This window comes from Vicugna pacos, chromosome 14 (genome assembly GCF_048564905.1).
Source record: "Vicugna pacos chromosome 14, VicPac4, whole genome shotgun sequence".
Classification (NCBI taxonomy): Eukaryota; Metazoa; Chordata; class Mammalia; order Artiodactyla; family Camelidae; genus Vicugna; species Vicugna pacos.
In genome coordinates this window covers 10,985,740-10,999,893 of record NC_133000.1, presented here as the reverse complement: position 1 = coordinate 10,999,893, position 14,154 = coordinate 10,985,740, and the positions used below count along the sequence as shown (strand labels likewise).

Genomic DNA, 14,154 nt, shown 5'->3' with positions numbered 1-14,154 from the left:
CTATTATATAAGGCAAACTAGTGACATAACCATAAAGTCAGAATAATTCCATTCAGAGAAATATAAATGATAGATTAAATCTCTTCTTCCCACAAGGGACCAGGGAAAAAATATAACTTACCTTTATGCCATCTTCTCTCCAGCTCTACTTTTGAATTGCTCTTTCATGTTCTATACCTTAATGTCAAGATTTTCAAATTGAAAAGAAGCCTCTGAATCATATTTAAGAATTTATTATTTCAGTGTATGTTTTCTTAATAAACAAGCAGCAAGTTGCAGGATTATTTTCGTGTCCCAAGGCAAAAATCCTATAGCAAGCTTTCTATAACTCTCCTTGGAATCCTCTCTGGCCCGATCCAGCCTACCCTAAAAGCCCTTCCAATTGGACAACATAGTCTAAAATCTCTCTATATGGCCAATGGGGCTGTTGGGCCATTACGGTGGGAGCATTTGTAACAAGCTGTAGTTGAATTACACTTTTCCCCTAGGGTAGTGTGTCTCGTGTTTATCCAGGGAGATTCATTGCCGTTATCATTTCAGCTTATTGGTGACTTCTGACATTCAGACTTCTTTTATCCAAAGGGTTCTGAATATCTGACATACCATGTGTGGAGCGGTGAGAGTGCAGATTCCCTTGGCTAGAAATTGCACTGTGTAACATTAAGAGACTTTAGTTCCTCGTGATAAAACAGAAGAAGAATAATTCTGGCAATGCTTCTGCTTCTTCATTGTATTGAATTACTCGATTCCAGTTAGATTGGTAATCCTTGTTTCCTACAGGGGAAGCTTTTGGTCCCGTGGTTGTCAATAGATGTGCTATCTAGAGATGGTCAACATTACGCCCTGTATGTGATGAAAAAACAATAAACCACATATATTTTTTTTTGCTGCTTCATTTCAAAAGTTCGGGAAACTTGCCAGAACTAGGTCTATGTTAACTCTCTCTATACCTTGATATTTGAAAAGAGAAGTGAAATGGGAGGTATCCCCCTAGGGTGGTAGGAGTGCAAGGGAAATGTGATTCCTCCTACACGTCTCATCAGGAAGTTAAAATTCTTATTTCATACTTTGTGCAAGTTTATATCTGGTCAATATTTGTTTTTCATCAACAGCCATTACTGCCTTCTGATAATCAAAGCTACACCTACCTTTAGTTTTCTGGTGAAAAATAATAACCTTTCAGTTCTGAAGAGAATGGACTATGACAAGATGTGATAAGATCAAATAATGCTCTCAGTGAGCATGAGAACATGTACTCTGAAAGGGATGGATTACAGAATGATCTTTAAAACCTAAATAAAACCCTTTTCCATTAAAAAAAAAAAAACCCTCCCGTCTGAGTTATAAAAGACTAAAACAGAAATATGAACATGAAATGAGTCAGGTAGTAAAACAAAGAGAAAGATAAATAATGTAAAAATAAGTATCTTCTTGATAATGAGAAGAAAAAGAGGCTCAATGTGCTTGGTGAACAGAACTCACAAAAGAGGACGTAAGCTGGCAACGTGAAGTCGCTGATGTCTTTTGGAGGGAGTTCAGATTCCCAGGTTGATAGAGCGCTCCCTCCCAGAACTCTGGCATGTATATAAACTCCGAGCTCTCCAAAGCCCACTGCCAGTTCTCTTCGTGGACTAACTACAGCGGAGAGACTAAAGATGATTCCTTTCTTACCCACAGTTTCTCTGCTCTTGCTGGTTGTTGTTAACCCTGCAGATGCCAATGGTCATTATGACAAGATCTTGGCACACAGCCGGATCAGGGGCCGGGATCAGGGGTAAGTCAGTGGTTTGATTTTATAAAACTTTTTTTTTTCCCCTTAGCTTGCTGTATGTACAATTCTACATAAAGTTCTTTATTTATACCTCAGGGGTTTTTATTTCTATTTAATACAATGTAACAAGAAAAAGGGGGAAAAACGGATATTCTGTGATTTTTAAATGTGTTTTAAACTTTAAGAATTACTGTCAGAATAACTTGTGCATAATTTAGTATAATTAAAAACATTTAACAGGCCTTTTTATGACTCAGTTTATTTGTATTTCTATTTCTTACAAATTTCTGGAATGAGGTTTTCAAAATCTATTTCAGAATCTTTTGTTGGAGACTCTCATGTAAACAGCTTTGAAGTATCTTACATGATGTTAGGGAAAATTTCATTTAAGTTATGTATGAAAATGAAATAATAGGTAATGTAACTAGTCTCTGATTTTCTTTTTTTTGAAGCATTTAAGAATACTTTTAAGTTCTGCATTCTGTAAAATTTGCAAAGTTTGTCTCTTGGAATAAATTCAACCACAGCTTAGCATTTTCTGTTATCAGACATCATTTAGTAACTTAACCAACCATTCATTATTATTTCTTGAAATGGATCTTGGCACTATTCCCTGTGTCTCAGAGGGATTTGCATAATGCCCCAAAGTTTCCTTGCCTTACACAGCAAGGAAGACTTCCATCTCTTTAAGGGAGAAAAACCCTTAAAAGTCTGGCAGAGGATGTTTTGATCTAATTGCTTCCAGTCAAAGAAATAAATTTTCCTTTGTGCAGCCATGCTATTTAAGTTAGTCTTAGCACTCATTTACTTCTGTGATCACTTTCCTAGAAAATTACAGAGTACAGTGTCCTTGAACTTAGTGAAATGTATCTCTTTTGTTGTCTGATCTGTTATTGTTCCAGACTCCTAAAGCCACGCCAACACCCCAAATAGGCACATGTTTGGTTTAAAGGGGCCAGTGCGTTATCTACTATTAAGAGTAATAAGACCCAGGAAAATAACATTATGTTCAATGTAACAGTGTTTTAAATATTCTATTAGGTTAGCTTGAAATACTGGGGTTTTACTGTCAGTGATGTACAATTTCCTCCCTCTCTCTGTCTCTCATAGGCTTTAGTTTTCCCAATGATTCAGTAGAATTGAATCAAGAATGTGATCTGTGCTTGATTAGAATCACATCTTTTTTTTTTTAGAATCGCATCTTTGAAAACCAAATACATGTTAATTTTTTTTTTAACCAGCTGATCTGTAGACATGGAAAACTAATTGCCATTAGGACATTAACTCTCTTCCTTCTCTCTATCTTCCAGCCCAAATGTCTGCGCCTTTCAGCAGATTTTGGGCACCAAAAAGAAATACTTCAGCACTTGTAGGAACTGGTATCAAGGAGCCATCTGCGGAAAGAAAGCGTAAGTCTCACCTTTTCCTTAATGTGCCAGTTCCATCACATCCATGCTTTTCCTTGGACATACACATCACTCTTCTTGAAAATATCCTCCAAAATTGTAAGCGTAAAAAAAGGATCAAATGTGAATAAATACATTTTCCCAGTATTCTCCCCTATACTGGTGGAACGCTCATTATTCCGGAATCTATGGCAATGGCCATGTGATCTGGTGTACAATCAGTGCAAGAGTTTGACTATGTTATCTGTACTCTTGGTTTGGCCTCTTCTTTCTTCGGCAAGTCAATTAACCTCTGTGCCTCAGTTTCATCATTTTAGTTTAAAAATGGGCCAGAAGAACAAATTGATATGAAATATTAAGGTTTCAAGGTGAAAATTAATATTTGCCTATAGTCATTTAGACATTATCTAAAGTACTCCAGTTTACCCCAGATGTTTCACCAAAGCTTAAAGTTGGACAGGACTTAAGTTTCATCTCTTGACTTAATCTAGTCTGGGGAACTGCCAGACCCTCAATGACCCCTAGAGGTGATAATGGAAGCCAGTGACTGTATGTACCATTTCAATAGCCAAAAAGATGATTGCTCTTCAACTTAGTTACATATTTTACTGATTAACTTAAAATTGGAAAACATCATCTATTACTTGATAGCTTATCGGTTTAATCAGTTAATAAATATTAGGAAAAGGTAAATAAATGAGTATTAGAGAAATACAATTATACAATATTAGAAGAAATAAACCCTAGGCATCTGAAGGTTAAGAACTACTCATGTGGTGCAAATTCTTCACTTCAAGATGAAGATTAAAACGGTTAGAGCATCATCCTCAGTCAAGAGAACAGTGGAAATGGCTCCTACCTGCATCCTGTTAAGTTGGACCCCACCCTCAGTGATGGACGCCTTGAGAACCAGAGTATCTGAAGGAGGACCGGCTTAGCACATCATCATTCAGCTTCAGTTCCCCTAAATAGATGGAAAGATGGGGAGGATTGTTAAAAATGTATTCCTAACTTAGAAATATTGGTTACAAATATGGAATCGCTTAATCCTTGGAGTGTCTGTTTCTTTACCTGTGAAATGTGGATTTAATAGTTATAGTATTTCTGAAGATAAAATGAATGAACAAATACGAAATGACTAGGTAACTCTAACCCACAATACCAATTATCTTTAAGTTTAAACTATTTTAAGCAAATTGGATATATGCTGGTGGGAAAAGGAGGTGTGAGCAGATGCCTATTTAAAATGCATAGGGTTACCATTATTTCCAGTAAGAATCATGTATTCAAGGCATATAATCTTAACTGTGCTGTCCTTCCCCACGGTAACCAAGTCTAGGACATCACAGGACCTTGCTGCCTGTTCCTGCATATTGTCTTACAGACTTCCAACTGCTGTTACTTTTTGACCTGTTAGTTTGCAGACATCTGCTAGACTTGTGACTCATTCACACGACTACAGTGGAAGCCAGTGGTTACAATGATCCTGGCCAAGACTGAAGTCAGGCCTCAGCTGGGAACTCCGAAGCTCTGAATTCTTCTCCCCCTTTCCTTTCTATTCTTGATTACCACGAGGCCTGCTTGGAACGCATACTAACTACATAAGAAAGGACCTGCTGTCTGAAATATTTAGGGGAAATCTTTATTACATCCTTCCTGGAAGTTAAGGAAGTCTGATATAATCTTACTTAATCATGTAAACATAAAGATGCCAAGGCTTGTACAAAGCATATGCCAAGATTCTTTCTTACTTTCCATTAAAAACATTCTCTGCTTTGAAGCCTGGCTTTTTACCAGAAATATAACAGTGTCTCCTTTGTTTAATTATATTAGCTTATTTCCCTTAACTGCATTTTCACAGACACATTTACATCTGTGCTCTGGAATAAATGCAAATGCTAGCTGTTGGTTTCAAACAACCAAAGAAATCAATCATATTGATGGGAAGAATGCCTGGTGTGCCATCTGCTTGCTGCTGATAAAATTTTCAAAGTCATCTTTAGGACTTTCTATGTATCAGTTGACAGAAAGGTTGATCTTCTGGTTGAATGCATGCTTTGGGGATTTGGGGAAGGTAACTGGGTCTAATGAAAGACATGAAGTTCCCTAGGTTCAAGATATTTCCCACAATAAATGTTGGCTCACAAAATTAGTTATTTTGTAGACTTCCTTTAAAAGATATCAGTAACATTTTCAGTTGGTATTTCCACAAGATTTTAGATTATTCAGAAAATGTAGATAAATCAGAGATGTGCACAGTAAAGATTTTGTTTTTTACTCTTATTTGTCCTACTGACAATATGGGAACTTTGAGTTTTGTGTAGCATAAATATTCTCCTAAAAAAACTACTTTTTTGGTCTGTTTTTAAAGGATCAACTCAGATAACCATATTGTTCAACTATCAGCTGAAATTGCAATTGCTTATTTGGGAATTCTATCCCATCTAATGCATTAATTCTTTACATTAAAGCTGATCCTTGGGTTACATTAGCATATGTCACAGAAATGTTTGCTACATTAGCAATTTCTTCTTCTAGTCACTATTTTACTTAAAGTGTTATTAGTCCTGAACTAAAAATTATGTATCTCATTTTTATTGTTTATAATATATGCTAAAGCTAATATATAAACAATTCTTAATCCCCTGACATCCAAATATTTGCCTTTAGTTTTATGAGTATCCGTGTAAATAAAATTATTTCAGGGATGATATTTGCATAAGGCTACCCTATAATTTGCATATGTTTCCAATACCAACAATTCTTGAAATTATTTTAATATTAGAGAACAATTTAAAAATTTCATTTCCTACTTCATTTAATTTACATCTTCTTATTTTTTGATTATCCTTAAGCCAATATTCCATGACAGAAATGTTATTCTCATCTATATTTTAATATTTTACTACCTAGGTGTGTATATCCATAAACAACGTTACATTGTGCTTTTAAAATTTATGTTAAGAAAGTAGAGAAATAGGTTTCCAAGGTCACAAGCAGGGCCACAAGTCATGGATAATCAGTTCATGGATGTGGCTTCAATCTGAAAAGCTAATTTATTTCCTTTTACCTATGTAAGACCATATCTTATATCATTAAAATTAGCACTTTTTGAAAATTTGCTCTTATTATACATTTTTATCATACTAAAAATGGTTGTTTATTCTTAGAGTTGGTGATATTTCTTCTAAATATGTCCAAATTCTTTCACTCATTCATACTTCTTGAGTACAATGATTACAAATAGATAAAAAGCCGCAAAGCAATAATCTGAATTAGCTAATGTATGTTTAATTACTGAATTACAAGATAATTTGTCTGTAAGTAATTGTCTTAAGCTCTAGGACATCGAATTTACCTATTAAAAATTACAAGATGATCTATATTTCCTCTTTACTTGTAATATTCCCCAATTTCCAATTGTTGTTTCATAAATTCCTCTTCAAATTTCTACTGAGAGGGAAAAAAAGCATTATGGAAAATTTTAATAAAAAAATACTACTTACACTGGATCCTGAAGAAGTCCATAAAATATCAAATGGAATTTGATAAAATTAAGATCAAAGTTATATTTTTAATAAAGTGAAAAACAGAAGCAATTATTTAGATGATTTCAGGTTATTATTTTACCTCAAAATTTAGGAAACTAGACAGGTATTTTGACTATATCTTTGTTTGCTTGAATTTTCTGGGCTGTTGCCTTGATTAATTATTGCCTGTATATAACTTAACACACTTTACTAACTTTGAACAGCATAGCATTTTCTTAAATACTGTATTTTTCTTAAACATTATATTTTTATATTTATATATACCAAATTTTACAAAAATAAAAATGAATAGAATATTGTAAAGATTGTCTTTAATATGATCACAATTAATAACTCTACTGTCAATTCAAACCAAAAACAGTATTATTTAATTAGCAATGGGATAGCAGTTGATTGATTGGAATGGGCTAATGTATTTTTCTGATGTTTCTAGTTCCTAAAAACCTAATGCTAATAAATATTTCTAGCTATTTATGGTTTGCAAAATGATTCCCAAAGTATCATTTTGAGATTCACAGCCATCCTGTGCGTAGGTATTTTAGCTACTATATTCATATTAAATAGTTGAGGAAATTGAGACTCAAATTTATTAAATTATTTGCTCAAGGTCAACACATCTACCAAGTAGTGGAACTGGGAGCCAAACTCCATTCTTCTGACTCAAGATCTTGGCGCTCTTCCACCATGCCATGAGGCTACAGAGAGACGCCAAGCGAATAGTATAAATACTTTAGTGTTAGAACCAAGCAAACAAACAAAAAACACCTGATTTCAAATTCTTGATAAATCATGGCAATGAGTGATATGTTTCGCTAAGCTTATGTCAAAATGTATCCTACGTAGTTCCCCCATTTTAATATTAATTTTCTTCCAATGTATAGGACTGTGTTATATGAATGTTGCCCTGGTTATATGAGAATGGAAGGCATGAAAGGCTGCCCAGCAGGTAAAGTTTCAATTATTGAATTAAATGAGGAGTTTGTCTTGTGTGAGAAAAAAAGAGTTGAAGTAGCTTGTGGAGAAGCCAGATTTATATGTGTGTGTGTGTATTTAGCACCAGGATAAATCCAAGACATATCCCCCACAGCTTGGTGTTAATTATGCGTTTATCACGGTGATAAAGTATGAGGACATATATCTTATACACTGGATGCTGGACAATGCAACAGCTTAATCTAAATTTAAATTAGTTCAACTTCCTTTCAAGAACAAACATTCCCTCTACAAAATCCCTGTCTTAGAATTTATCTAGAAACATGGGCTGACTACTCATCAAGGCATCATCTTCTCTAATTCAACAACTCTGATTTTATAACGTTCCTCATATTGAAAGTTAGTTTCCTATAACTCGCCAACTAGAGAAAAAATAATCCATCTATTTCCTCTTTGAAATGACAGCCATTCACGTATTTAACACAAATCATCACACACTTCCTATAGTTACCCTCTCTTCCCCAACAGAACCTTCCCTGTGCTCCTCATCCCCAGTTCTAATGTGGTAAAGACTTGGGAGCCCTTACCATCATTGGCAACAAACCATGAAAAGCCTTTAGTTCAGTCATTTTTTTTCTGATTGTGATCCAAGACTGGTGTCTATAATTCATGGGGGTCCAAGCAGCTGAAAGAATATTAAGACAAATAACTCAGTTTTGGGGGCTCCTGAACTTTGGTTAATGTCATTGCTAAACATGTCATATCATTATGTCATGTTGAATTTATAACTAATTAAAATTGATTACAAGTCTCTTTTCCATGAACATGATCAAATCAAGTCTTTCTCTAAGATTTGTTTTCCAACTGAGGCATAGGACATCTATGGAAATCTGTTACATTTAACCTGTTAATTTTGACTCATTTTCCCTATTCTGTTGGGTTGTTTTTAAATCTTGATTTTGTAATTTAATTTACTAATTGTGTACCTAGTCTTGCTACATTAACAAAGGTAATAACCATTTCTCCTATGATATTATCCAAAACACAATAAATTTCAAATAAGACAGGGTCATAAAAGATAAGTTGGCTGCAACAACCTTCAGGGTGACATTCATATGTGAATCTTTCTTCTGAAGTTCAGGAGATATATTCTGGAAGTGTTAGATATTTGATCTATTTCCTTCCTGAAATTATGATGAAAAGAAGCAGGTCTACAAATTTCTTTCTGGGACCCAAATCTTTATAATTATATCCCTATACTCAACATATTATACTGTGTGGAAGCTTTTATCCAACATGAAATAAAAATTACTTTTGCCATTTTCAGTGAGAAATGAGGAACTTTTTTTTTAATGAAGTAATCAAATATACTTACTGATAATTATAATTGAACGTTTATTGACATAGATTTGACACCTAAATAGACTAAATGTTAAACTAGGATAATAATTTAAAATCTATTTTCCCTTGATACAAAAGATATATGAAATGACATTTTTCAGTAGTACTTTATTATTTGACATTCAAAGGCAACTTTCCTATAAAATTGATGATTTCTAGAATTTTATTGCTAAAATTATCAGCTAAATGTATTGGGGAACTGAGCGTAAAGTTTAAACTATTATAAAATAATATTCTTGAAATATTATCCTAAGTACTTATTCATCTCTTGATTATTTCAGTTCTGCCCATTGACCATGTTTATGGTACTCTGGGCATCGTGGGAGCCACCACCACGCAGCGCTACTCTGATGTCTCAAAACTGAGGGAAGAGATTGAAGGAAAAGGATCATTCACTTACTTCGCACCGAGTAATGAGGCTTGGGACAACTTGGATCCTGTAATTCAGTATTTTTAAAATTACATTTTTTCTGTTATTGTTATTTTATGTTAATTGGTTTGTTAACTTGGAAGTTAACAGAAATTGTATCTCTTTCTGTTGTTCCTGTATGAGGACATATAAAAGGATGAGATACTGAGGGCAAGGAGCAAATCACTGTAATACAACCATAAATGGAGTAACAGCCCATCTCATGGACTAACGAAAAAAGGCAAACCCATAGTAGACTGAACAAGCACTTATTATTGTTCTGTTTGACTCCTTTCCTCGTTCCCTTATGGCTGTGAGGAAATATATGTAATTTTAGATGACCTTTCTCATAGAAAGGCAAGATAAGACGCCGAGTGGAATTTAAAATTCATAATAAGCTATATTTTATATACCTATCATTTTATTATGTGTAAATATATGTGGCCACTCAGAGATCGATGGATTTATAAATGTGTGTGGATATTGAAATGAAGGGCTGTAAACAATGCATTACATTTTCAGGCTTTCTGTTGTGCATAGTCCAGTTTACATGACACTAAATTATGACTCAATATCCAAACCTGTAAGACTGGAATAAAACATATTCCTACTTTCTACTTGGTATGAAGATGAGCTGACAATTACTACTAGAGTCAAATAATATCTAGTAAAACTTAGGTAGACTCCCCTAGATTGTTCTATGTTACATTAACTGTGTGATTAATCGCTTGCACCATAGAACTTTTCCCCTTCTGGTTGTCTTTGACCACATTGCTAACCACCTTCCTGGCTCCTTCTGCTGGTTCCTCTTTGTCTTTGCCTTAAGAATGGAGCTTATTAACTCTTATCCAGAACTATACTCTGCAGTTTATATGCACTTCTGAGAGCTTCCCATTCCACTTTCATGCATAGAACAATGAAATTGTGTTTCTTGAACCCCAGGAGAATATTTCTAATGTTCATCTTAATATCTCTCCTTGGATACACCATCTGTATCTTTAAACAAAATGTTATCTAAAACATAGCCCATTTTTTCCTCCCCATAAATAACTGCTTTTCTGCTGTCTTTTTTCCATAATTGGTAGTACAGAGTCTCAGAGTTCAGACTTGAAAATTATGAGTCATTCTTACTTCCTCTTTCTCCAACTCTTAGAAACTACCACTAGTCACCCACATCTCATTTTTCATCCTCATAATATGCTCATTTCTGCTATGGATTGCCACCAGATTAACCTTCCTGAAGCCCAGGGTAATCATTATATTCCAATGCCACAAAAGCTTCAGTGACTCCCTTCTGCCAGTTTAATTTATTCTTTACTCAGGCATTAAAGTCTTCTATGTTATTATCCCACATGCTTTTCTAAATTTCTTTTTCAATATTATCGGAGAAATGTAGACATGTATAATAACCACACTGGACACCTTCTGCTTCCCCAACATCCACCCTGAGCCTGCAGCTGGACTTGGAATGGTCATCACCCCATTCCTACCCTATCCACCCTTCAAGGCCTGTCTCCAAACCTTGAATTGATGGCCACCTTCATTGGACCCTGAAAGCATCTGTTTCTCCTCCTGTTCTTTATCTTAATATGTTCATTTCTACCTGCTGCTAATGATAAGTGTCTCAGAGGTTGAGACTGCACTTTACTTATTGTATTTCTCATAACACCAAGTACAGTGTGATATCATATGGTTTTGGATAAATAAAAAGGTACAGGATGGTTGAATTCTTGAATTTTCTTATAGAATAAACATAAAATGCTTATTGAAAATCAAATGTTGTATACAAATATAATGACATTCTTGTTTTGTTTTCCACTCAAAATATTTAAAATATCCGATAACTTCATATTCTCTAAGCCTTTACATCAAGATCATCTTTTCATCAATATGTTCATTAAAATATCTGTTTTGTCTCTAAAAATATTCAAGTGCTCTATAAGATCCAGAACACTTTACTGAGTACCTTTACTTACAAAATTTCTTAATCAATTATAATAATATAATTTTAAGTTATTTATGTCAGTTTGGTTTGACCTTCTGGGTAATTCAACAAGAAAATAACAAGAGAGTAGAAATAGTGATTATGAGAATTGTAATAATTAACTACAGTAAGAAAAGCCTGTCATTTCAATTTTTCCTAGGATATCCGTAGAGGTTTGGAGAGCAATGTAAATGTTGAATTATTGAATGCTTTGCATAGTCACATGGTTAACAAGAGGATGCTGACCAAGGATTTGAAAAATGGCATGATTATTCCTTCAATGTATAACAATTTGGGACTCTTCATTAACCATTATCCTAATGGGGTAAGTTTCATTAATAAAAAGTACATTTCTTAGTAATATTGCCCTTAAGTTTTCTTCTGTACATTTATATAAGGTTCACAGAAATAATAAAATGTCAGTGAGTATAAGTGCCATGTCATGGCTTTGCCCTACATCTAGAGCATGTAAATATCTAATTCAAGGACTGATTTCTACCAAAGATTGCGAGGAAGAAGTTAAATTGACAGTTCATTGACAGTAGACTTAGATGTTCTACAAAAGAAAATTTTAATATTTGATGTGTTTGAAAAACTAATAATCAGAGGAAAAAATAAGACTCTATCAGAGAATTTATCAAAGAATGATCAGACAATGAGTATTCCTTCATCCACCCTCTGGCTACTATACTGATTTAGGTTCTTGTGTGTTCAGATAGAATCTTTATGGGAAACTTCTGTCAGAGTCTTAGGGCTCTTTCAACAGTCAGATTTCAAGGGACAAAAAGGGTCAGTGATGAGGCAATATTTAGGAAATCATTGGAATAGAACTGATTATATTAATGCAATAATTATATTTATCTCAGAACTGTTTTTTGGAACTAATTAGATTTCTTTATGAAATTCATTGACCTACATTAGAAATAGTGTATGTCTATCTCTATAAAAGAAAGAGAAGAATAAAAGCCATAATTCAAGTGAAAAGAATGCTTTTGCCTTGCGTTTCTAGATATTTTAAGTGTAACTGGACTTGGGTTCTCAACTGGTTCTGTTTTGTCTTAGGTATTTTTGTTTTTAGACAAAACAATGTGAAGTCTTCGTCCTCAGCATTTACAGTCAGACTGTCAGTTCTTTCACATTACATTTACCAATGAAAATGAAAAATAGGAAAGGGGCTTACCAGTCTCAGTGGTCAGTGGATAGCAGTGATTTCTGCAATTTGATTTTCTTAAATAATTACAGGTAGTCACTGTTAACTGTGCTCGAATCATCCACGGGAACCAGATTGCAACAAATGGTGTTGTGCATGTCATTGACCGCGTCCTTACACAAATCGGTACCTCAATTCAGGACTTCATTGAAGCGGAAGATGACCTCTCATCTTTTAGGGTAAGTACAAGAAGTACCAGAAGATTGTCTTGGGCCATTGACATCCCCTTTCTTTCCCTGTCAGAATCTTAAAAAAACAAACAAACAAATAAAAAGCTATTAAATCTGACAGAATTGTAATCAGTGTATTTCTTGAAATGAATAGGTTTTTACTTCACATAGAAGATATCATCTCTTCATATGAAATACTATTTATTTGGACAAAATAGATAAGGATTAGTCACCTGACTGTAGTGGATCGAGTGCATTTAGAATGTGTCCGTCAGTTACTACATTTACTGCTGAGTATTGCTTCAGTCACACAGGCATTGGCAAAATTCCCCATCTTACATACAGTTTGAGGAAAAGTTGAAACACATAGTTGATTGTGCCAAAAATTAATGTTTTAAAGCTCTAACACAAGCAAATGTCTATAGTTTTCTATAGAATCGACTCCCTCATGTCTGAGTGTGTTATAATTGTCTTCTGGATTTGCAATGTACAAGCCTCTAAAAAGCACATTTGTGTTTCAGACAGCTGCCATCACATCTGATATATTGGAGGCCCTTGGAAGAGATGGTCACTTCACACTCTTTGCTCCCACCAATGAAGCTTTCGAGAAACTTCCACGAGGTGTTCTACAAAGGATCATGGGAGACAAAGTGGCTTCTGAAGGTACTCAAGTGTCCTTCTCTAGGAGAAGCATCCTAGAATTCCAAGAAAAGGAAATGAAAAAGAGATTAAGCCCTGCCAGTATTATCAGCTTTGATAAGCAAAGGCAAAGAAAAACTTTTATTCTGAGATGGACTATAAAAATCTTCAAAAACAAAGTTCTCGAAGGAGTAGGCAAAGTAATTAAATGGTTAATTTAATAATTAAAGTAACTAAATAACCAGGGTCTCTTAAAGATCACATTCTTTGGCAGTGCTTTCAAGTATATAAGTAGCCAACATTAAAAAGAATTAGAAGGTGCTGAAAAGAAATATTAGATCATCAAATTTTATTATTGTGTATACATTATTCAATGCTTTTAATTCTAAACTTACCCTAAAGTTGAGTTGAGAAAATTGCCCGGTTCTCTTTGATCATTACTTACAGATACACAGAATTTGGTTTCTTTCCAGTCTCCCTTTTTATTTTCAACTAGATTTTACGTTGTGACTAGCACATTTCACTTACTCAGCCTACCCCAAATATGCTTAACCAATTTAAGATGAGAACTTCTGGTGCAGATATAAACAGGATATGGTTTAGGCACAGAGACCTTCAGAAGTCCTTCAAGAAATCATCTTCATTTTGGCTACTTTCTGGAGGTTGTCTTTAGGATTGCC

At 34.3% G+C, this 14,154-nt stretch overlaps 1 protein-coding gene across 6 annotated transcripts in view; it reads left to right on the top strand.

The window, feature by feature from the left end:
* Positions 1-1,542: 1,542 nt before the first annotated feature.
* POSTN (periostin) overlaps positions 1,543-14,154 on the top strand; it is a 33,884-nt gene continuing 21,272 nt past the window's right edge. For 2 of the 6 annotated variants that reach the window (XM_006210114.4, XM_015244299.3), the window contains exons 1-7: positions 1,604-1,774; positions 3,082-3,180; positions 7,610-7,674; positions 9,344-9,501; positions 11,616-11,780; positions 12,698-12,844; positions 13,357-13,498. In XM_006210114.4, the coding sequence (XP_006210176.1) occupies positions 1,656-1,774; positions 3,082-3,180; positions 7,610-7,674; positions 9,344-9,501; positions 11,616-11,780; positions 12,698-12,844; positions 13,357-13,498 (895 nt within the window). In that variant the 5' untranslated portion in view covers positions 1,604-1,655. Of the gene's footprint in view, positions 1,775-3,081; positions 3,181-7,609; positions 7,675-9,343; positions 9,502-11,615; positions 11,781-12,697; positions 12,845-13,356; positions 13,499-14,154 lie in introns of all 6 variants that reach the window. The other 4 variants (XM_006210115.4, XM_015244300.3, XM_006210113.4 and 1 more) reach the window with 4 other exon arrangements.